Below are 21,810 nucleotides of genomic sequence, written 5' to 3'. Positions count from 1 at the left end.
GGGGGGCCAGGGCGCCATGGGCTGGCCCTGGCTTCCTGGCACCATGGCCCCATCCCCCCAGCTCCCTGTCCAGCCTGACTCCCCCCTTGCCTGCCTCTACTGTGGATCACCCTGTTCTGTGTATTAAACTGGGCCTGGCCCTGCTGTGCCCCGGCCTGCCTCCTTCTGTCGCGCCCTGTGGGGGAGGGGAAGGCCAAGGCCTCACCTTCCTCCTCCTCCTCCTCCTCCTTCCCCGCGCTCCCGCCCCCCTCCCGCCGCTCTCCCTCCCCCACCCCTCCCGCCTCCCCGGGAAGAGAAGGGAAGGGGGATGGGGTGGCAGAGGCAGCCCCCCCAGCTGTGGTCGCCCTGGCAACGGGCAGCTGCTGCAGCAAGAGACAGCCAGGATGGGAAGTGGGAGAAGGGGGGGCGGGGAGCGCCGCGAGCTCTTCCCATGGGATCCCCCCCCACCTGGTACCGCTCTGCGGGCAGCACCCAGGGGGACGGACGGACGGACGGACGGAGACGCCCAGAAAGCTTGGCAGAGCCCACCGCCAGGAGAGGCAGATGGAGAGCCGGGCGGAGCGTGGGGGAGGGAGAGTCCGGGGCTGCTGAGGCTGGGCGCCGGGGACTGGCACGGGGGTCGGTCGGGGAAGGTCTGGGCCCACGCGGTACCTCCACTCTACACGATTCCAGGCCCGTCTGCCGGGGGAAGAGGCCCTCCTGGCGTGCCGGGAGGGCGGTGGGAGGCCGCCCGTAAAATCAGGCCCGCTTAGGTGGACGGCCCCGAGTCGCCTCGTCCAAGTCTGGTGGGGTGGGGAGGGGGCGCCGCCCCCTCGGTGCCCTCGTTAGACTTCTCTGACTTAGTGCGGGCACGGGCTGGCAGAGAGGGTGCGGCAGGGGCCGCCTCGCCAGTCTCGTCCCTCGATTCACATCCCAGTCATCCAGGCAGGAAGGACAAGCAATTTCTATGAAACATTTATTTCCTCTGAAACTTCCAGAAAGAAGACCCCTAATCTCGAGGGGGGGAGAATAACAGTGACAAAAAGAATGTGCCGCCCCCCAATAAAAAACCAAAAGACGACGCAGGAAAAGGTGCTGCTCCCAGTGGGGAGGAATGCTGGGTCAAAATTAAATAGACAGATTTGATCTGCAGAGATCCTCACAAAACGATAACAAAAAGCGGCAACGGCCATCCTTTACACTTGGTCAAGGTAGACAATCACGCCCCAGAAGGATTGGAATGATCCCTAGACACGAAGAAGAGGAGACAAGAGCGCGGGGAGGGGGCTGCAGACCCCAGAGGGAAGGACATCACAGTAAGGCCACTGGCCTGGGAGGCGGAGGGCCCGGGCAGCTGCGGCCCGCACCCACCGAGGCCTCCCCGTTGCCCATCTGGTGGGCCGAGGGCGGGGGAGGGGAAGCGGGGAGATTTATGGAGCGTTTTCCCATCTCAAATATTTTATCCCTGGCCCCCCCCAGCCAGTCAGGACTGAGCTGGTCTGAAAATGAAGGGGCCTCATTACATCGGAGGAAGACGCAGTTAGCGAACACCCTTCCTCCTTCCCCTTCCTGCCCCCATAAAGGGGGGCCCCTCCCCTGCGCCCAACCCCATCCCTGTGTTCCAGAGGGGAGCCGAGGATTCTTTGGACAAAACCCGGCCTAGCGGCAGCCCAAGTCTGCAGCCCCCAGGGTGCCTTTCTTGGGCCGTGGAAGACGTGACGTGTGGCCGCCCCCCGGCTCTGCCGTCTTCCTCCAGCCTGGGGGGGGGGGTCTGGGGCAGACCGGGGGGCGAGAGGGGAGCGAACTCGGGCTTCTAGTGTGTGTCCTCAGCGTGAGGCTGGAGATAGAGCCACAGAGGATTAATAGTGAATTGTTCTGTGGTGGCTTTGCATGAAAAAATAAATATATATTATATTTATACTTTTTTTTTAGAAGAAAAAAAAAACAAAAAACAGCTGCTCTTTTCCTAAGCTCCCAGCATAGTACCGCGTGTAGCTGCAGGGCTGGGGGGGCAGGCTGGCCGCCGGGCCCACCATTCCTTATTGCCTTAGAGAAGCTGCAGGCGGCCGCGCCTGGGGGGGGGGGGGTGCACTTCCTCCACAGTGTGTCCTCCACGAGCAGGCCCGAAGCCTCGACCAGAGCCCAGCGAGGCTGGGGGCCTTTCAAAGGAAAAAAGATGGAGGCCCCCGGAACCATCCCCAGCCCAGGAAGAGGTGAAGCACCCCCCCAAACAAAAAGAGCTGGGGAGGCCCTCAGACACGCTCCCATTCAGTAGTTTGGCAGGCCCCGAGGGGCAGGACGGGCCCCCCTCTGGCTCCAGGCCGCCCCGGGCCCAGGAGGCCGCCCACAGCGGCCCGACGAGTCTCGTAGAAAAAAGATTACAAACTGTCCCATTTATACAAATATAGTGTTTCTCTCTCTGTGTCTCAATAAAGAACATTTACACTCCGAATGTCGGGATTTCTCCATCTTGGGTTTACTAGAAAGTACTTCAGCTTGGAAAAAAGTGCTCCGAGGCTTTTCCGGGGAGGGAGGCGGCGCTGTTGGTCCCGAGGGAGGGTTTCTATATTGCATTGGAGCTCCCGACCCCGAGGGCCGGCCGGCCGGGCCAAGGCTTCACGGGAGTGAGGAAGACAGTCACTGGCGTGGCCCGGGACAGCCTGGCCCCCGAGCCCCGGGGGAGACCCGGAGTGGGCGGCTGCTCCCTGAGCACCCAAAGCGGCCCTTCGCAGGCCCGGGAGGGGGCTCGGAGGCGGCCCTGGGCACCCGCCAGCCTCCGGCGTACCTGGCCACGGCGACCCGCTTATGGCTGGAGCAGCGGGGAAGGGGCGCGGGCCGGCCGAGGGGGCAGGGCGGGCAGGGAGTGTGGAGGGCCGTCAGGGCTCCTTCTTCTCCACCGTGCTGGAGAAGATCTCCGCGAACCTTCGCAGCTGCTCGTTGGCCGCCTGCGACTCCTCCTGCAGCCGCTGGTTGTTCTGCCTCAAAGTGGCCACCTCGGTCTGCAGGACCGCCTTGTCCTGTTTCTCCTGCGGAGAACAAAGCCATGAGGGGCCGGCGGGGGGCGCCCGGGAGGTGACGGGCTAGCCAAGGGCCATCCCTGTCTGCCAGGCTGCACGATAGGGGGGACCCCGACGGTCGGGGCCTTGCCCGGGGCACCCCGGGCAGCTTCCCTCACCTTCTGAAGATCGCTGTGCAGCTGCCTCAGCATCACTTCTAGCTGGTACACCTTCCCAGGCAGGTCCACGGGGGCTTCCTCACTGAAGGTGGGGAGACGGCATGGTCAGTCACGGCGGGGTGGGAGACGCCCCCAGGGTCACCCCCGCTCCATCCTGTTGGATTCAAAGCAGCTGCGCCTCCCCCCGGCCCCCCAACTGTCCTAACGTGAGTCTGGGCTCCTGCCTTCTTGTGGAAGAGCGTTCAGGGCCTTCGGAGGCTTACTAAGCACTCAAAACGCACCAACCCGTCTGATCTCCATTTCACAGAGGAGGAAGCTGAGGCCCGAAGTGATAGACATACTCCAAGCCACGAAAAATCGTCTAGGGTAAGATTTGAACTTGGGTCTCCCCGTCCAGAGCCCCCTCCCCTCCCAAGCCACCATTCTCTGGGCACTGCCGAGGCTTAGCACCCCTGGGGGAGCACTGTGAGATCCCCGCACCCCCGAGTGGGTGCTTCCTGCCTCTGCCCCTGCCGATGGGTGGCCTCTCTGGGGAACTAGAATCTTCTTGTTACACTCCAAGCCTGTCTCAGAGACAGAGACAGAGAGGAGAAAGAGAGGGAGAGAGGGAAGAGGGAGAGTGTGTGTGTGTGTGTGTGTGTGTGTGTGTGTGTGTGTGTGTGTGTGTGTGTGTGTGTGTGTGTGTGTGTGTGTGTGTGTGTGTGTGCTGGGGGGCTCCCCTTCCCAATGTTACCCCAGACGCTCCCTGCCCCGGGAAGCCATGCTCTAGGCTGGACCAGCAGAGCCCACCCCCTCAGAAGAGCAGAAAGCCAAGGAGGGAGGCACAGAGACCTCTGGGCGACACAGAGGACCGGGCAGGGCTATCTGGTTTACTCAAGCCTCTCCTCCCAGGGGGAACGCTGCTGTGGGCCAGGGCGCACCCCGGCCCTCCCGGCAGGTTTTCATTCGCTCTGGCCTGGGTCAGCCCGTGGCTCTGAGAGGCCGGGATGGCCAGCACCAGCCACTGCTTCTACTTTTCCCAGAAGACCAGAGGGGCCATCAACAGTCCTTTGTGTTCTGGGCCCTGCAGAGGGTCTGGGTCTGTGTCCGGTGGGAACACAGCTACAGAGACAGGCCAGTCAGCTGCAGGGTGGGCGATAGACAAGGGGCCACCTCGGGCCTCTCTTCCCTCCTGCCCCTGATGAGGACCCCTTGTTCCACAGGGGTGTGCATAGAGGAGCCCCCATCCCCCAATGCCCCGTGTGGATGTCTGCTGGAGCGAGGGCGGGAGCTTGTCCTGCCTCTCTTACGGAAGAGGTCAGTCCAGACCAGCCAGCTGGAAGGGAGCCGGGGAGGACCAGGATGTCGCTTTTGGCCAGGATTTTATGACTTCCCACCAGGTCGGGTCGGGGCTGTCAGAGAGGCAGGCTCTGACCCAGCAGGCTCCGGCCTCCCAAGGACGGAGGGGTCTAACTGGTCAGAGTGCACAGACCCGAGGAAGGGAGCCCCGAATCTATCCAACGGTGTGCAGAGGGGCCTGGAATTGGGCATGTACCCCCATTAAGGTTGCTGTGGATCAGGCCTTCTGGGCACGGGTCCGGCCCAGGCCTTGGGACACCCAGATCCCAGAAGGAAGGGGAGACTGGCTCCTGTGTCGGATCTGAGCTCCTACCATGCAGAAGGCCCTCAGCCGGCGAGCTCTGTGGCCTTGAAGGTGGCAGAAGGAAAAGCTCTGGCCAGCTGCCTAGGACTCGGGTTCTCTGCCCAAGGCCCAGAGATGAGCTGGGTACGGAGGGCTGGGAGACAGCCAAGAACAAGAGAGCAGAAGAAGAGACAGGAGGGACGGGATTTCTGGACACAAGGTCCCGGGAGGGCCTCGGGTGGAGCCCGGGAATGCCTGCAGCGCATGGCCCGGGGCCCCTGGGGGGACCTCAACCGCCCCAAGTCTGGGCCAGGAGGCTCAGGGGCTGCCTACACCATTCCTCTCTGGTGACCGGGTTTCCTGAAATGGAGCCCGAGCACATCTCTGGGCTGGCAGGCTAGACGACGCTCCTCGCCCCGACCCAGCTTCGATGAGTCATCTCCGTGTGGGATGTGGGATGGCACCGGTGCCACACTGCCTGGGCCTCTGGCAAGGAGCGGAGGCTGGCTGGCCAGGCCTCTCCGGCAACACAGCGGACAAGAACGGGAAGCCCGCAAGTGTCGGCAGGCCCAGCTAAGAGGGGACGAGCCTCCCGACTTTCTCCCGGATCTCCCCGCCATTATTCCGCCTGGGGCCTTTTCCAGGTCTGGAGGAGTTTGGGGGGCCCTCACAGCCCCGAGAACACCGCCATCTTCCCAGCGACCCGAGTCCTCCTCTCGTCCCCTGCCCAACCACCCAAACCTGCTCCGGGCCCTCCTCCCCGTCCCCCGCGGCCTCAACGGCTTTGTCCGAGAGGCCCGAGGCTCCTGCCCCGGCCGTCGCCCTCCCTGCTCATGGCTCGAGTCTCTACCTCGATCCTCCAAGGCCTGCACGAGCAGCCGTGTGGCCCAGGCAGGGGCCGTCCCCTCTGCCTGCCTCACCGCCTCGTGGTGCAGAGAGAACAGCGCCGGGCGCCCGGCGCGGCAAGGCCAAAGGCACCGATGCTGGTTTCGCTCTTAAAACCCTCGCCAGAAGCCGAGGGCCTCGGCATCGATTCTAAGGCACAAGAGCGGTAAGGCTGGGCAACAGGGGTGAAGGGACTTGCTCAGGGCCCCACAGCCGGACGTGTCCGAGGCCAAATTTGAAGCCAGGACCTCCTGACTCCAGGCCTGGCCTCTACCACCCAGCTAGTCCTGGAAAGAGCTTTGCAAAGCCTCGAGTGCCGTGGCCATGCCAGCCTTATCCTCGTGATTACTAGGACTATCTGCTGAGCCTCGGCAAGCACGCTAGAGCCTCCCTGACCCCCAGACCTCCTTCCACTGGCTGGGGGAGCCTCTCTAGCCAGCCTCTCCTCCTCCTCACCTCCCTGTCCTCTGCTGCCTCGTGCCTCAACCCAGAACCCTCCAGAAGGCTGGCACGGCCCATCTCCAGGGTCCCCGCTGCAGCCCGTGTTTCCATTCTTCAGAGAAGCCTCTTGTTCCTCCTCCCCAGCCTCCCTCCCCAAGTCCTTCCTCCCATTCCCCTTGGGTGGGTGGGTCCCTGGAGGCTGGGCCTCCCTTGTGGCCCGAGCCCACCAGCCTGCCTGCACAGGGACGCTGGAATCCGGCTCCCCCCCCCCCCCAGAGCACAAGTGCCAGCCTCCCTCCCCATCGCACACTCTCGGGGCCTCTCGGCATCCCAGCGCCCCGGAGCGCTTGTGCCTGACCCGCCGCTCTCAGGACCCCTCCCGGGAGCTGGTGGCGCCTCACCTCATGGTGGGGGTGGTCCGGGGGCTGGCGGGCGGCCTCTCCAGGCTCGAATGGACCGGACTGTGTGCTGGTGCAATGCTGGGGCTCAGGGCCGGGTCATTGAGAGAGAACAGAGAGACGGCTCGCTGCACTGTGAGGGGGAGAAGAGCGAGTCAGCGTGTCCGAGCCGGCCCACAGGGGTGCTGCTGGGGGAGCCCCGGGCACCAGGCCCCTCCACAACGTGAGCCCCATCCGACGGGGCGGCGGCAGTTCCGAGCCACTCTCCCGGCCCCCTTCCTCCGGGGCTCTCTGGTCCCCGCCGAACGCTCGGAGAAGACGCCCCGACTGTTCTGGGGAGACGTCGGGGAAGCCACCGGCCCTTCTGGAGGACAGACACAGGAAGAGCAGGCCGGAGCCCCCGCAGCAGGGACCCAGGCTCCTACCTGCCGCCCGCCTCCCCGGGAGCAGCCGCGTCTCTGCCTCTCCCGGGAAGAGGAGGGCGCATGCCAGAGCCGCCGTGTCTGACAGGTCGGGGCGCATTCCTGCCGGGGCCCGGCTGCTCTGCCAGACCTGAAAGGGCAGTTTCCAGGGCAGAAAAGAAGGGCAGGGAGGCCGGAAGGGGGGCCGGAAAGGGAGGCTCACTTCTGCGGCCCTGAGGCCATCCGACTGCCAGGAGGTCCTGGGTTCAGATCTGGCCTGCGCCTCTTCTGAAGACCCTCCTCCCCCTGCCCAGCCGGGCGGAGAGGCCAGAAAAGGGGCTGCCTGAGGGCTCTCGCAGGGGCCTCCCAGGGACGGCCGGACAACTCCCAGCCCAGGGACCGACTCACCTTCGTAGGCCTTGGCGGCATTGACCAGGCTGGACCACTCGAGGCCGGCGGCGGTGTCGGGGAGGGGCATCATCCCGGGGTCCAGGCGCCTCAGCGGCCGGTCCCGCACGTCCGTCAGGGAGAGCTCCGAGGCCGAGATGGTGGCTGGACGAGGCAGAGCAGGAGAGTGTGTGTGAAGGTGCTGCCCGGGGCCCCCAGAGCCTTGCACCCGTGGCGCCCCACGGCATGTCCTCACGGGGAGCCCCCCCCCGGCCCCCACATCCAGGGACACCCTGAGGGGCCACATGCCGGGGAGGGGTATGTGGAGGCTAAAACAGGGGAAGGGAGGACGGAATCGGGCTGAAGCCTGACCCAGCGTCCGGCCAGGCCACGGCGCTCGCCCTCGGGCCAGGCTGAAGCCCGCTCCCCCCGCCAGTGGGACGTGCTCACATTTCTTCTCGGGGAAGCCGTTGCCGCCGGCCGGGTGCGGGTGCGGGTGCTGACGGCGGGAGGGCAGGGTGCTCGAAGGGTAGGTGCTCGTGAAGAGGACGTCGCTGGGCAGGCCGGGCTCAAAGCAGGCCGGGCTCGCGTACGCGGCCTCCCGCCGGCCGCTGCACAGGCTTTCGTCGGACAGGGTCCTCTGCAGGGCCTTCTGAGGGGACTGCGAGAACCGTGGCGGCCCGGTCAGACCCTGCAGGCAGCGCCCCGCGCCCCCCCTTCCACAGGCCCCGTGCTTCCTGGCTGCTTGCCTCAACCTCTCCAACCGTAAAACAGGGAGAATTGTGGCCCCTCCCTCATGGGCTTGTGGTGAGGACCGAGCGAGGCCGCTCCTCCTTCCCGCCCGGCTCCCGGGGGGCGGCCTCCGTCCGGGCTGGGCAGACCCAGCGCCGACATTGGCCCGCCGCTGCCCTGCCAGGCTCACCCCTGGGTTCCCGCGGCCGGCCCGGGTCTGAGCTGGGCACTCTGAGCCTTCCCGTAAGCCACGTGCTCCTCCCACCGGGCCGGCCCCCTCCTTCATAGCTTCTCCACCCGCTCCCAGGCCTCGGGTTCAAATGTGGCCTCTGACATGGACTCGGGGGCTCTCCTCGTCTCTCAAAGGGGGCTAACGAGGCCTCCAGGATGGGCCTAGAGGCCGCCCTGGAGCTCTCCTCTGAGCCACTCACCGAGGAGTCCCGCTCCTGCTCCGGGGTCAGGGGGTCCATGATGATGAGCTTCTTGAGGTCGTCCTCGATGGTCGACTTGTAGTTCTTCCGGGGCGAGCGCAGGTCCCGCAGGGACGCCCGGAGCCTGGGCTGCCCAAACACGTTCTTCGTGTTCATGTCAATTTGCCTGGAATGATTCCGAGAGGGTCAGGGACTGCCCGGCGTCCTCCCTCCCGCCCTGGCTGCTCCCTGGCATGGGGGGCCCCTCCCCCTCCTCTTGGGGGGCCGAGCACACAGAAGGGGCTAAGCCCGATCCAAAGGGCCCCCATGGAAGCGCCTACAGGACGGCCCTCTGTCTCGAGATGGTTTGGAGCCTGGCAGCTCAGTGGATGGGAGAGAAGTCAGGAAGGCCAGGCAAGCCACTATACCTGTCTGTCTCAGTTTCCTCAACTGTACAATAGGGATAACACTAGCCCCTTCCTCCCAGGGTCACTGTGGAGCTAAAATCGGATTAAGAGTTGCTCTGCCAACTTTAGAGATAAACGTGGCCGTCACGGGGGCATGGCCAGGGAGGGAAGCCCTTTCCACGGGCTGCTTTGTCGCCAATGGGAGCAATGGATGATGAGAAGCATTTCAGGTGGGCAGGCAGGGCAGACACGCAGGAGGCAAGCCAGGCAGGGGGCCACGAGAAGAGAAGGCAGGCGAGGCGGCTGGAGCACCGGGGGAGGACGGGCCCTCGGCGGAGCGGGATCCCTTCCGAAGCTCTTCAGGAGAAATGGGGGACCTGCTCCCACCGTCGTCCTTCTCCAGTAGCCTGGCCCTCTGCTCCCTGGGGTAGGCCCGGAGGCTGGATGCTGGGGAGAGCTCGCTGCCTGCTCTTTTCTGCTTAAAAGCCCTTCCCTTCCGTCTCAGAAGCAACCCTGTGGGCCGGTTCCAGGGCATGAGAGTGCTAAGGGCTGGGCAAGGGAGGTTAAGTGACTCGCCCAGGGTCCGACACCCAGCCGGCAAGTGTCCGAGGCCGGGTTTAAACCCAGAGTCTCCCGTCTCCAGGCCTGGCTCTCCATCCCCTGAGCCAAGGCTGCCCCGCTGCTGGGGAGGGCTTTTGGAGCTTGCCTAATCCAGTCATCCAAGACAAGGGCTCGTGCAGCCTCTCCAGGAACGGGACATTCACAGAGTGACCGCTCGAGGAATAAGGGCTCTCCTGCTCCCTTACAGCGCTGGCCCCAGGGGACAGGAGCACCCCGGGGGGGGGGGGGGAGAACGGCGGTCACCTCTCATCGGCCTTTCCAGGTTTCTGCCTGCAATCTGTCTACACGGCAGCCTCCGTTGGGCGGCCTCCCTCGTAGGGGAGGACAAGCTGCGCTAAAGAGGACCCGATTTGGCCTCCCTCAAGAACAAATCAGGCTTCAGACACATGGGATGGGGGCGGACTCTCCAGGAGAGGGTTTTCAGATCAGAAGTCAAGCTTCTGAGCCCGGGACCCGGGTCACAGGGCGTCCCTTTCCCCCGCTCCGACCCGAGGCAACATGAAACGATCTCGGCTTTCTTTCCGGGCCCCAGCCGGCTCTGCGGGACTTCAGTGCGCCAACAGCAAGCGCGGAAAAGGATCTGAGAGGCCACAGACCGGCGGGCCACACTACTGCCGAGCTCCGCGACAAAGCCTTTAACGAGGCACAGAAATGACCTAGAAATGGGGTCTGGGGGGGAGGACTGAAACGTCTCGAGCCCGGAGGGGCTGCCAGAGCCAGGGCCTGGCCTGGGGCCTTAAAGAAGTGCGTGGGGGCCGGCTCCCTCCATCCAGGATAATTCCTGCACTGGCTGTCGCGGGCGGCAGCCTGAGGAAGATTCTGGGGAGAATCCCCCTCCCCACCCTGCGATGCCCCAGAATCCTCTGTTCCAAGGAAGGCAGCCAGCCCCGGGCCCAGCCGGGCAATCATGAAACCTACGGTCTGCTGACCACGGGAGGAGCTGTGCCGGCTGGCCCGGTGCCCCTTCCCAGTCTGGACTCTCACAGACAAAGCGCAGGTCCAGCCTCCCAGTGGAGGACACAGAAGCGCACATGGGGATGGTCCTCTGGGGATGGGGGGACAGACGGGGGAGATGTCTCTAGCCCAACCATTGGGAGGAACTGGGGCTGCACAGTCTGGGGGCGTGGAATGGGAGACCACCCATCCCTCGAAGAACCCCAACGGGATCAGATCTGCTTTGCTTGGCCCCCTGGGTGGGACGATGAACAGGAGGATTTGGGCCGGATGTATGGGAAAATCGCCTCATCATTCATCTGCTAATACCCCCAAGGAGTCGGGGTCTCCCTGATGTGGCCTTCCCTCCGGCGGGACCCACAGTAACCCGTCCAGAAGGGCCACCTGGAGCAAGCCGTGCCCAAATCCTGACGGTGTGCCCCAGGGCTCCTTTTCCTGACTTCGTGAGGCTGGCAGGGGGGTTGGCGGTCCTCCTGTCCCTTCCCATCCGCCTTCTTGTTTCTCACGATGACTCCCCTCGACTCCAGGTCACGGGCCACACTGGAGAGCCTTCCCTCAGGGCCTGCCCCCTGGGGGACGCTCGGGTCGAGTCCTCTGGGCCCTCGTAGACAACTGCTAATGGTACGATGGACTCCCATTTCTAGGAAAAGCTCAGGCTCAAACCGAAGGCAACCCAGCCTTCTCCCTCTGGGCCCAAGTCGTGGCCGTCCAAAGTTTGTTGTGGTTCAGTCACGTCTGACTCTTTGTGACCTACTCCATTTGGGGTTCTCTGGGCAAAGATACTGTTGTGGTTGGCCATTTCCTTCTCCAGCTTTTTACAAATGAGGAAACTGAGGCAGATGATGAAGTGGCTTGCCTCAGGGTTTCACAGCTAGATTTGAACTCCTGAAGCTTTAGGAGAAAAAGTACCATTTCATGCATAAACCAAAGCCTCCAAATAGAGGGAATCACTTCAACAGGGACTCTGGGGGTGATTCTTCCCATCTGGGTGGCCAATCCCATTTTGAGGGCTGTTTCCTGGCTCTCTGCCTTCCCTCACCCCTATGATCTAAGCCTTGTTACTCCTGCTGTTACAGCTCTTCCAAGACAATCTGGATAACTATGGGGTCTAGATGGGACCCTTTGGAAGGGACTTGAAGCTGACATTTTGCACAAACACACGCTTAAAAAAAATCAGTTTACAACAAATACAGTGGAATCCTGGGACTCTGTACATTGTTCAGTCAATCATGTGATGGCAAACATGGTTTCCTCTGGCTTATCCTTACAAATAACTTCCTGCCTGCAATGCATGTGTGGACAATGCTCAGACATTTGAAGATGACAGGCAGGTAGACATTTTTTTAACTCTTATTTCCTGTCCCAATAATAATTCTAAGACAGAAGGGCAAGGGCTAGGCAAATGGGGTGAAGTGACTTGCCCAGGGTCACACAGCTAGGAAGTGTCTGAGGGCACATTTGAACCCAGAGCCTCTGGACTCCAAGCCTGGCTCTCTATCTAGAAGGCAGACTTTGACCAGAAGGTAGTTGTTGATATGGACGTCGGCATTTCACCATCCTTTGGAAATCAATCCTCCAATGAGCCCATCCTTTCTCACCTTGATCACGGCTCTCTTCTACATACGCTGGGCCTGAGCCAGCTGCTTCTCCGTGTTCTCGCTTGGCCCATTTCTGCTTGTGTCCATGCTCCAGACTCAGGAGACGCTCGTGGCCCTTGATGGCGAGAACCTGCTGTTCAGCTTGCGGATCTGATCGGGTTTCCTTGTTTGCAGCTCTTCTGTTTTCCTCCTTCCACTCCCTCCGTGTAGCCTTTTGCCTGATCTCCTTCAGCCTGGTTCTGCCCTCTACCGCTCCTGCTGAAAAGGGCTCGCACTCGTGATCTTCCAGGGCTCTACCCTCGAAGGCCGCCTGAGAATTCTCCTTCTAAACCTGGGCTGTTGCTGGATGGGACATCGCTCCACTTTGCTCGCCGCTTCTGCCCCAGGGCCCATCGGGTGCCGACCGACACTGAGGCTTGAACCAAAGCCAAGATTCCCTGAGCCACCTCCTGGCCTTCTTGTTACATCCTTCCTGGACGCCCCCCTTCTCTCCTGGGCCTCACGGAATCCCTCTCTTCCTTCAACATCCAGCTCAAGGCATTCCTTCCATACAAGGCTTTCCTGCTCTACCAGACCAGATTTGCTCTTTCTATGGGGTCTGGATTGTATATCCTCCTCTACGGCCTTGTGGTTTCCCCTGGGACAATGTGAGCCCCTTGTGAGCAAGGATTGGGTCTTCTGGAATTCTCAGGACCGAGCACCGTGCCCGGCGATGGTAGGGGCTTAATAAGTACTTGCTGGGTGGACTGCCCTGCTGCCACATATATACCTCTCCTGCTTCCCCTGCCTTCTCCCTACTCCGAGAGGCCAGTGAAGGGTCTGGTGGGTGCCCCTGTAGGTGCCCCCCTCCAGGCCTCTGGCCCTTCCAACATGCCCGAGGTCTGGGATGACGTCTGCGTGAGTGGTGAGGAGCGAGATCCCTGCGGGTTTGCCTGATTTCACGACAAGGCTGGTGTGGGATGCCACTGCCGAACCTGAACTGAAACAGAAGCTACATCTGCCTGGACACGGAGGGACATGGAGAGAAGGCTGGATCGGGCTGTGCAGCCTTAGGAGAATCCTTTTCTCTCTAGGCTATAGAATGAAGACTCTTGCCCTGCCTGCCTCATCTTTGTTGAGGGAACTTTAAGAGCGTTGTGAAAGGGCTTTGGAAACGAGAAAACAATGATGGGACGACTGCCATTTTCACGGTGGTCAGCTCCACTGGAAATGTCCCCCCCACCCAACCCTGTCCACCTGCCTCCCTCTTTGCCTTCTTGGAGCCTGCCCAGCTCCAGCCTAGCCACCGGCCTCTTCTGCCAGCCCCCAACCAGACCTTCATTGACAAAGCAGGGGGAAAGGCATACACATCCAAGAGGTCACCAAAGAGCCAGGCCTAGAGATGGGAGATCCTAGGTTCAAATCTGGCCTCAGGCACTTTTTAGCTGGGTGATCCTGGCCAAGACACTTAACCCCCATTGCCTAGTGCTTACAACTCTTCTGTTTTGCAACCAATCCACAGAATTGATTCTAAAATGAAGTTTAAAAAGAAAAAAGAAAGAGACCTGAAGGTCAGAGGCTTACTTCTTAGGGTCAGAGAAGGCCAGCGGCCTGGGTTGGGGGGGCTCCTCTGCTCTCTTCCATCCTGTGGGGTACTTATTCCGGACAGGCTGTTTGGAGAAGAAGGACTTGGGGACCGAGGCAGACAGCTGAGGGGCCCTGGGGTTCTCCAAGGCTGGCGTTCTGTAAACCTGAGCGGGGTAGGTGGCTCGGGAGCTCATGTTACTAAAAACAAACAACACAAATTGGAATCAAACTCGACAAGCGACATTCCCCGTGAAGCTCGAGCCAGTGCCCTCCACCCATTTCCAGGCCAGGTCCAAAGCGTTTCCTTCTTCTTCCTGGGGCTGCCCCCGTCACTGACCTACGCCTGCCGCCTTTCACTTAGCCCGGGAGGATGCGGAGCACGAAGGAACGCCAGGGATTACGTTTACCTGGGCAGCTTTGTGGCACCATGGCATGAGCCTCAGGAAGGGAGACCCGAGATCCAATCTCACCCTCCGTAATCACTTGCCATGGGTCCTTGGGGAAGTCACTTCCCCTCTGTTCCTTTATCTCTAAAATGGGGATAACCATCGCACCTCCCTTCTAGGGACGATCTACATGAGGCCTTGCTAACATTAGCCATCGCTATTGCTAGCCCAACCCCCTCATCCCTGTGGCCTCTACTTTTTGCTCTGCCTCAACCTGCCAATGTGAAAGAGGAGAGAAGGAGCTCCCCACAATCCCCCGGGGGCCCCAGAGGGCCTAGCCTGTCTTGCATCAGGCCTCTGGACATGGCCTTTGGAACCACAGTGCCTGGAGACTGGTCCTGGGCTCCTTCCGAGTGTGGGCTCCAACAGTCCCCCAAAACACTCGTCACTGGCCAGGCAGGGAGCCTAGGCCTCCTGGCTCCTACCATGGGCTTGGAGACCCCAGAGGGCAGGAGATGGGCTCCAAACCTCCTGAAGCTCTCCTGGGGCCCTGAGATGGGGGTGATTCATGTCCTTTCACCGCAGTGTGCGAATCCCCAGCAGTGCCGAGCTGAAGGCAGCAAACCCCCAAAACAGAGCATGTCCTTGGCTTCCAAATCAAAATGGAGAAATGGCTCCTGCCACCAAGAAATTCCTGGGTCCTCGGCTAAGCCCCACAGATCCCCTCTGACCTCCTTCAACACGGCGGCCTCATCCTTCTCCCCCAGGGCTGGAGGCCTGGCCAGGAGCAGAGAGCGAGCTCCTCAACACAACCGAGACCACGGGGCACGGTCTGGGAGGAGGGCAGAGGCATGGACCCACTTCCAGGCAGATGCCCACTTACATCGGATGGCATATGCTGGGCACAGACTAGAGCAGGGCTGCCCACCACGGCGGGTCCCCACCAGCACACTGGGGTGTCTCTGGGGAGGCCAAAGCAGGTGCCCGGCCGGCCCGTGCCGAGCCTCCCTCTCGTCCTGTGGCTCTTTCTTCTCTGCCCTGGAAGATGCCTCTTGCTCCTCCTGCACACATTTTCCTGGGTAACGTGTGGCAGAGCCGCTTCCTCCCGCCAGTGTCTTCCCACACACATCTGGTAGGACACTCATAATGTTTACTCTTCTGAGCCTGGACCGGTCCACGGTGTGTGGCCATGTGGCTACTCTAGCAGGGCCGGCGGGACAGGGTCTAAGGGCGTTGGAAGGCCACACCGTCCAGATGCACGGACACGACCGGGTCTGCCGGCAGGGGCTCCTCACCCCACCGCTTGAGGCCTCACTCGGATCTGGAACCAAAGCCTTGCTTTGCAGGGACGGGTTTTCCGGGGATCCCTCAGAGACCACCTCGCTTTACTCGATGCTTCCCTAGCACGGGCGCTGACCCCGCGGCTTGCAGCCTCATTCCTGGCCCAGGAGGAGTCTCTGACCTGGGCATCGCCGGCAGGCTTGGCACCAGAGGAGAAAGAAGCCATAGCTCGCTGCCTGCTCTCACACTGACCTGCTCCAATCTTCTCTGGGTGAGGCAGTGGTGGGGGTCATTGAGGCAGGCGGCTGCTGCCACGGTGGGCAAGGATGGGGGGAACCCCTCAAGGGGGAAGCCTTGGTCCCAGGGTGCTGGTTGGCAGGGCCTCAAAGCCTCTGATGTAGCTGGGGTCATGGAGGCTTGGTCTAGGGGACATGACGTGACCCAAGGAACCAGGGGATGTAGAGGGTGATGAGGCAGCACGCGAGAGGGTCACCAGTGGGAGAGAAAGAAGGGCAGGGAGGGAGAGAGCGAAGGGCAGGGTGGGAGTGGTACATGAGCAGGACTTGGAGGATGCCTGGAATTATGGCAGACAGAGGAGCTCCAGGCACAGAAGCATGACCTGGGTAAACACCAGAGGGCTGGAGAGGGTGGGGAGAGGGGCAGAGAGAGAAAGAAGGAGCCCATGAAGGAAATTTGGACAAGCAGGCTGTGCTGGGAGGCGAGAGGGAGCCCTGAAGGCCAGGGCAGAGCAGGGCCCGAGTGTCCAGGCTAATGGGGGAAGGGGGTGGGCACAGGCCACCTTACTCCTGTTAGGAAAGGGCACTCGCCACAGGATGCTGGAGGTGGGCAGAAGTGGCTCTCCAAGGCCACATCCCCATCTGCCTCAGTCTCCTTGTCAGTAAAGTGGGACAATAGTGATGCCTCCCTCCCGGGGCTGCCGTGAGCCCCAAAGGAACAGATCTGTGGGATGTGCCCTGGCAATGCCAGCTAAGAGCTGGCTCTGCCGCTCCCTGGCTTTCAAACTTTCCCTCCTTGGACCTGGCCGTGTACCTGCTCCCTGGACCCCTGACTCATCTGGGTTTCTTCCTGCCCAGCCCCCCATGGTGCCCCTCAGCCTGGCACCCCTGGGCAGGGAGCTCCTGGGCCCAGCCAGCCTGCCCTACTCTGGAGGTGCTCGAGGCAGCCCTCCTTCTCCCCCACCCAGCAGGACTCAGGGGCAGGCCTGGATGAGCTGCCCAGCAGGGCCCCTTGGTCAGTGCTTCAGGGCCGGCCTGGCCCAGCAGTGGGAGGATACTGCCGCTAGGTGGCGCACATGCCCCATCTCTGGTTCCCAGATAACCAGGCCACAGCAGCTGGGGAGCAAGCCCTGGGAGCAGGCATGGGGCATCCCTGGCCGGCAGGAGGCAGAGGGGCTTCCTCGGGGTCTCGGGCCTCCCCTCCCTGCTCCGCCTCCTCCCCTGCCCCCTCAGGCCTCAGGGAGAAGCAAGCTGGCCAGCCTCAAGCGGAGGCTCGTTTCTGGGAAGAAGGGCAGCAGGACTGACTGCCAGGCAGGAGGCAGGGGATGCTCCTGATGTCCTGGCCTCGAGCCCCCAACTCCCCCCGGCCGCCCTGAGCGCCCCGAGGGTCCTGCCTGGCTCCTGTACCTGGGCTGCTTCAGCAGCTCGTGGCTGCTCCCGGTGGGTCCTGAGGGTGTGCTCGAGCTGGCCGAGTACAGTTTGGGCCGGTAGCCTTTGGCCTGACCGGCCGGCGGAGCCTCCCGCCGCTTGTCCCCGAGCCGCCCCCCGGCCTCGTGGCCGCCGTAAGTGGGCTTCTGCAGTTTGGGAGGCCGCGAGGTCTTGGCGGGGGGCAGGCCGCCGGGGCTGGCGGTGCAGATGGTGGTCTCGATGCCGCTGTCACTGGAGCCGCCCTTAGATAGGGGGTCCTGCTCGGCCTCCAGGGCGTCCAGGCCGTCGAACCACCGCTCATCGCTGTGGCTGCTGGACGCGTTACTGGACAGTGTGTTGCTGCTGGAATGGCTCGAGTACTGAGGCTCGCCCTGGAAACACAAAAGCGGGTCAGGAGGGGCTGCGCCCAGCCGGTCGCCACCTACCCGGCCAACAAAGCCAGCCTGGGCCACGCCCCAGCTCGCTGAGCCTGGGCACGGCACCTCACCCCGTTTGCCTCGGGTTGCTCTGAGGAGGAGGAAGAAATGTCCAACCAAGCCAGCAGCTTTGCCAAGAAAACCCCAAACGGAGTCACCAAGAGTCCGCCATGAGCGACAGCAACATAAACGTTGCGTTTTCCCATGACTGTTATCATCCTCCTTCCTCACCCTGAGGAGCAACAACGGACCAATCTCCACCTATCCATGGTGCTGTTCATGCCTCAGACACCTCCTCCTTGTAGGCCCGGGGTGACCCTTTACCTCTCTGGGCGGGCCTCAGTTTCCTCATCTGTAAACCACGGAGCTGACTGTGCCCGTGTCTGGAGAGCTCCTTCCTCACCCCTCAAGTCACCCTCCTTCACTCCCGTCTCACGCAGAGCCTGTCTGTGAGGCCCCTGAGCAGTCCATTCTGTCCTCCAGCAGACTGGCCTCCCTGGCCTCCCTCTCGCTCCTTCCACTCTGACCTCCTCCTTCCGCCCCAGGGGCTCCCTCCAGTGACGCTGCCATCGCCAGGCCCTCCATCCTCCCTGGGTTTTTGGGACCTCCCCCTCTCCCTCCTCTCTGACCGCTGCTTCTGGCCCCTGTCCTGGATCCTCGTCCACCTCGCAGCCTCTGTCCTGGGCCTCCTCTCTTCTCCCCCCATCCCACTTCACGCGGTGACCTCACCAGCTCCCACAGATTTAATGACTGTCTCTAGGCGGAGGATTCTCGAATCCTCAGTCGTCGCCAGCCCCAACCTCCAGCCCCGAGTGCCACGCTGGACGTCCAGGGGCACGTGACAGCCATCCCGTCCCAGACGGAGCTCGTGAGCTTTCCCTGCATTGTCCCCGTCCCTGGGGAGGGCAGCGTCATCCTCCCAGACCCTAGCCCGGGGGCCACCCTCCAGAGCCAGGCTGTTGGAAGATTGGTTCATCTGACCTTTTGCAAGCGCCCCCCCTCCTCTGACACTGGCACCCCCAGGTGCAGACCCTCATCTTCTCACCCTGGACAATGGCAGCCTGCCTGCCTCGAGTTGTTCCCCCCAGCAGGTATAAGTCTGTAGCACCCCACTATTTATTCAACTCCTGACTGCCTCTAGAATCCCCCAAATCCTGTTTGCTCCTCACAACCCTTTGCCATCCGGCCCCCTTTCTTTCCGGCCTTCTCCCGCCGTGTTCTCTCCACGGACTCTCGGCTCCATGACACTGGAGGACCTCCTGGCTGGTCCTCGTTAGCCCATCTCTAGCCCCCTGGGCCTACTCGTTTGTGGGATGTTTCTCTCATGAGTCGGGGGACTCCTCGAGGGCAGGGAAGGGTATTCCCAGTGCCTGGCACATAGAAGGCTCCTAGAAAGTGCTTAAGGATGACCACTCAGGCTTCCTGGCAGAGCCACATGGGAGAGCACACGGGGGAGCTCTAGACATGCTCGCTAGCATCATCCCTCTGTCGTGGGGGCCGTCGATGGGCCTGGCTTCCCATCCCCTTCCTAGCAGAGGACCCCTGAGAGGCGTCCCTGCTGACGTCTCCGAAGCCTCCCTGGGGAGAAGAGCGCGAGACCGTTCTTCTGGCACGTGTTCTCAAAGCATCCATTCTCTTGGGTTTTGCTTTTATGCCTAAAACTCACCGAGGTCTCCCTTCTTTCCCACTAACTGCACAGACGAACGCTGGCCCCACTTTGAGAGCTCACCTTGGGCAAATCGGGGAACGTTGCTCTCCCCACCTTTCATCCCCTGCTCTTGGGGACTCCTAGTCCAGGCGTGGAGGCCTCGCTCCCCTCCAACTGCCCCCCAAGGCTGGAGAAGGAGCGAGCATCCCTCCCAAAGGAACGTGGGGCAGCTCTGCCACAAGCAACCCCAAGTGGGACAGAGATGGGGAGGTCCAAGGGGCCACGTTCCGTCTTTGTTTCCCCAAAGAATGCGGATAACAACAGTAACGATGGCAGACATTAACACAGACAGTGAGGCGACATTTGCCAAGCACTGCCCACAGGATGTCCTCTCTCTTGATGCTCACAAGAAACCAGTGACGTCAGTGCCTAATGAACCCCATTTCACAAACGAGGAACCTGTGGTAGGGGGATGCCTGCCCATCCAGCAAACAAGCACCAGAGGCAGGATTTGAACTCGGGTCTTCCTGCCTCCAAGTGCAGCACTCTGTCCACTGTGCTCCATCATGGCCTTGGCCAGGTCCTGAAGGACGGTCTACTGGCCTGAAATCCAGCTGGGGTCAAGGAGGAGTCCTGGGTGTGGAATGGGGCGGCCTCGGGCATCCCACCCGTCTCCCCATCTGCAGAATGGGAACTACGAACCAGGATAAACCCCAAACGCGAGAGCCCTGTTTCACCCGTGTCACCGAGGCATCTGGAAGTTCTTGGGGTCCTTCCATTGGGAAGGGGAGACCCATCACGTGACTGGCAGCTTTTCCTCTTCCTCTCCCCCTCCCTTTTCTCTGTCTGTCTGTCTCTTTGCCCCCCTCCCCCCCAAACCCCCTGCCTATCCTCCTTTATCTTCCATCTTAGAATCAATGCTGTGTATTAGTACTAAGGCAGAAGAATGTAAGGGCTAAGCCAGGGGTCGGCAACCTTTTTAGCCATGAGAGCCATAAACACCACATTTTTAAAATGTAATTTTGTGAGAGCCGTACAGTGCTCACAGTGCGCTCCTGTAACAGCGCCTGAAAAAAATGGACTTGATGACTCCTGAAGAAAGAGCCATACGTTGCTGACCCCTGGGCTAGGCAACTGGGGGGGGGGGGGGGGAGTGACTTGCCCAGGGTCACACAGCTAGGAAGTGTTTGAGACCAGATTTGAACCCAGGACCCTGTTTCCAAGTCTGGCTCTCCACTGAGTCACCTAGCAGCTCCCAAGAAGATAGGGACTGTAGGATGCCAGATGCCTTGATGTTCCTGGCCAGGTAATGGGTTCTTGATGATTACAAGAGGGTACCAATACATGTTTGAATATAGCTCTGCCGTCTCCAAGGTCCTTGCTCAGTCAGTGTCTTCTTAGCTGATCTCCTGGAAGCCCCGCCCAGGGCTCAGGCCTGGGAGCATCAGCCCCTTTTTACCAAGGAGGAAACTGAGGCCGAGAGGAGGAAGGACACAGCCAAAGTCACACCCAGAGAACTGGGACTAGAACCCAGGTCTGACTCTCATTTCAATTTTTTCATTTTCGTTTAATTTTCTCCCCGTGGGCTCCCCAACCCCTCAGTATTTCTTCCACTGTCCCCCAAGGAGATTTGTTTCTAAAGCTTAGGCTGCTTGGGAATTATAGTGAAAAAACATTTCTAAGGACTTGTATCTTAGAATAACGCATGTGAATCCTGAGAGCAGCACGATTAATACCCTCACTGGAGTCTGCGGGGGTCCCCCTTCCCAGAGTGGATGGCCCATCTTGGCTGCTCGCCAGGGCTGGAGCAGGCACGTCCAGCTCCAGCCACAGCCACCTGCCCCTCATCCCTGACCGCTGTGCCTCCTTCGCCACCTCACCACAGGCGGCCCAGCACAGGTGACTGATGGACGAGGGCTCTCTACATGCTGAGAGGGACGACGGTGCATGTTTCCGGCAGCCCTGCCCTGCACTAACACGGGGAGCACCAGTGGTCCATTCCCGGCACCTCCCAGTCAGCCAGCTTCAGGAAGGAAGAGCGGGGACCCAGCCAAGCCCCCACAAGACCTCCAGGGGCCCCTCCTGAAACGATGCCCACAAGAGCAGGCCCCTGGTCTAGGAGAGAAAGCCCCCAAGGGCCACTTCCCAGCCCACCTCCCCATCCTTGAATTTTGGTGAAACCAGAGGACCACCACCAAGATGCCCAAGTCCACCAGGGCCCCTCATGCCCATTTTCAAAACACCTGGCTAGATCTTAAACCTCGGGCTAAAGGGATTCCGGGGGCCCGAGCCTGAGCTCTTCATTTTTCACACAAGGAAACTGAAGAAGGGACATGTGCCCAATGGGCACAGGATTTGAACCCGGGCTCTCTGACGCCGGAGCGAAGACTCTTCCCACCTCCCCCTAGAGGACACAGGGTGAGGGCAAACACAAAGGTGCACACACATGAGGGGTCCCACGCAGGCGGGCAGGGAGGGGCGGTGCTGACTCACTCTGGAATGCCTGTTGGGGGAATCTTTGCCTGCCATGTCTTGTCTGCTGACGTGTCTGCTCCCGCTGTTTCCACCCATGGCTGAGAGGCGGGACTGAGATGGCACGTGCCACAGGGGCTCTGAAACAAGGAGAACTTTGTGTTACCGGGATACCTGCCCCAGCAGCCCACCTGGAGGAGGCGACTCTGGCTGCCATGACAGCAGCACCAAGCCCCCTCCCAGTGTCCTTGATTCTCTTCCATCACTCCTCAGCTCTGAGGTTCCTCTCTGGGCCCTTGTAAGTTTTCCCTAATTGCTTTCACAGTTCAGAGGTCCATCAACTGCCGGGGGGTGGTGGTGGGGGGACC

At 61.4% G+C, this 21,810-nt stretch overlaps 1 protein-coding gene across 1 annotated transcript in view; it reads right to left on the bottom strand.

The window, feature by feature from the left end:
* Positions 1-941: 941 nt before the first annotated feature.
* The window catches only part of SIPA1L3 (signal induced proliferation associated 1 like 3), a 59,554-nt gene continuing 38,685 nt past the window's right edge, over positions 942-21,810 (bottom strand). The window contains exons 12-20 of the mRNA XM_044667369.1: positions 21,464-21,582; positions 16,886-17,277; positions 13,573-13,773; positions 8,451-8,616; positions 7,738-7,948; positions 7,309-7,452; positions 6,503-6,632; positions 3,155-3,236; positions 942-3,005 (exon numbers count right to left, since the gene is read on the bottom strand). Coding sequence (XP_044523304.1) covers positions 2,856-3,005; positions 3,155-3,236; positions 6,503-6,632; positions 7,309-7,452; positions 7,738-7,948; positions 8,451-8,616; positions 13,573-13,773; positions 16,886-17,277; positions 21,464-21,582 — 1,595 coding nt within the window. The 3' untranslated portion in view covers positions 942-2,855. The remainder of the gene's footprint in view (positions 3,006-3,154; positions 3,237-6,502; positions 6,633-7,308; positions 7,453-7,737; positions 7,949-8,450; positions 8,617-13,572; positions 13,774-16,885; positions 17,278-21,463; positions 21,583-21,810) is intronic.

The sequence above is a fragment of the Gracilinanus agilis genome, chromosome 3 (assembly GCF_016433145.1).
Source record: "Gracilinanus agilis isolate LMUSP501 chromosome 3, AgileGrace, whole genome shotgun sequence".
Classification (NCBI taxonomy): Eukaryota; Metazoa; Chordata; class Mammalia; order Didelphimorphia; family Didelphidae; genus Gracilinanus; species Gracilinanus agilis.
Note: the sequence above shows the minus strand (reverse complement) of the source record. Positions and strands in the feature narration are given on the sequence as shown.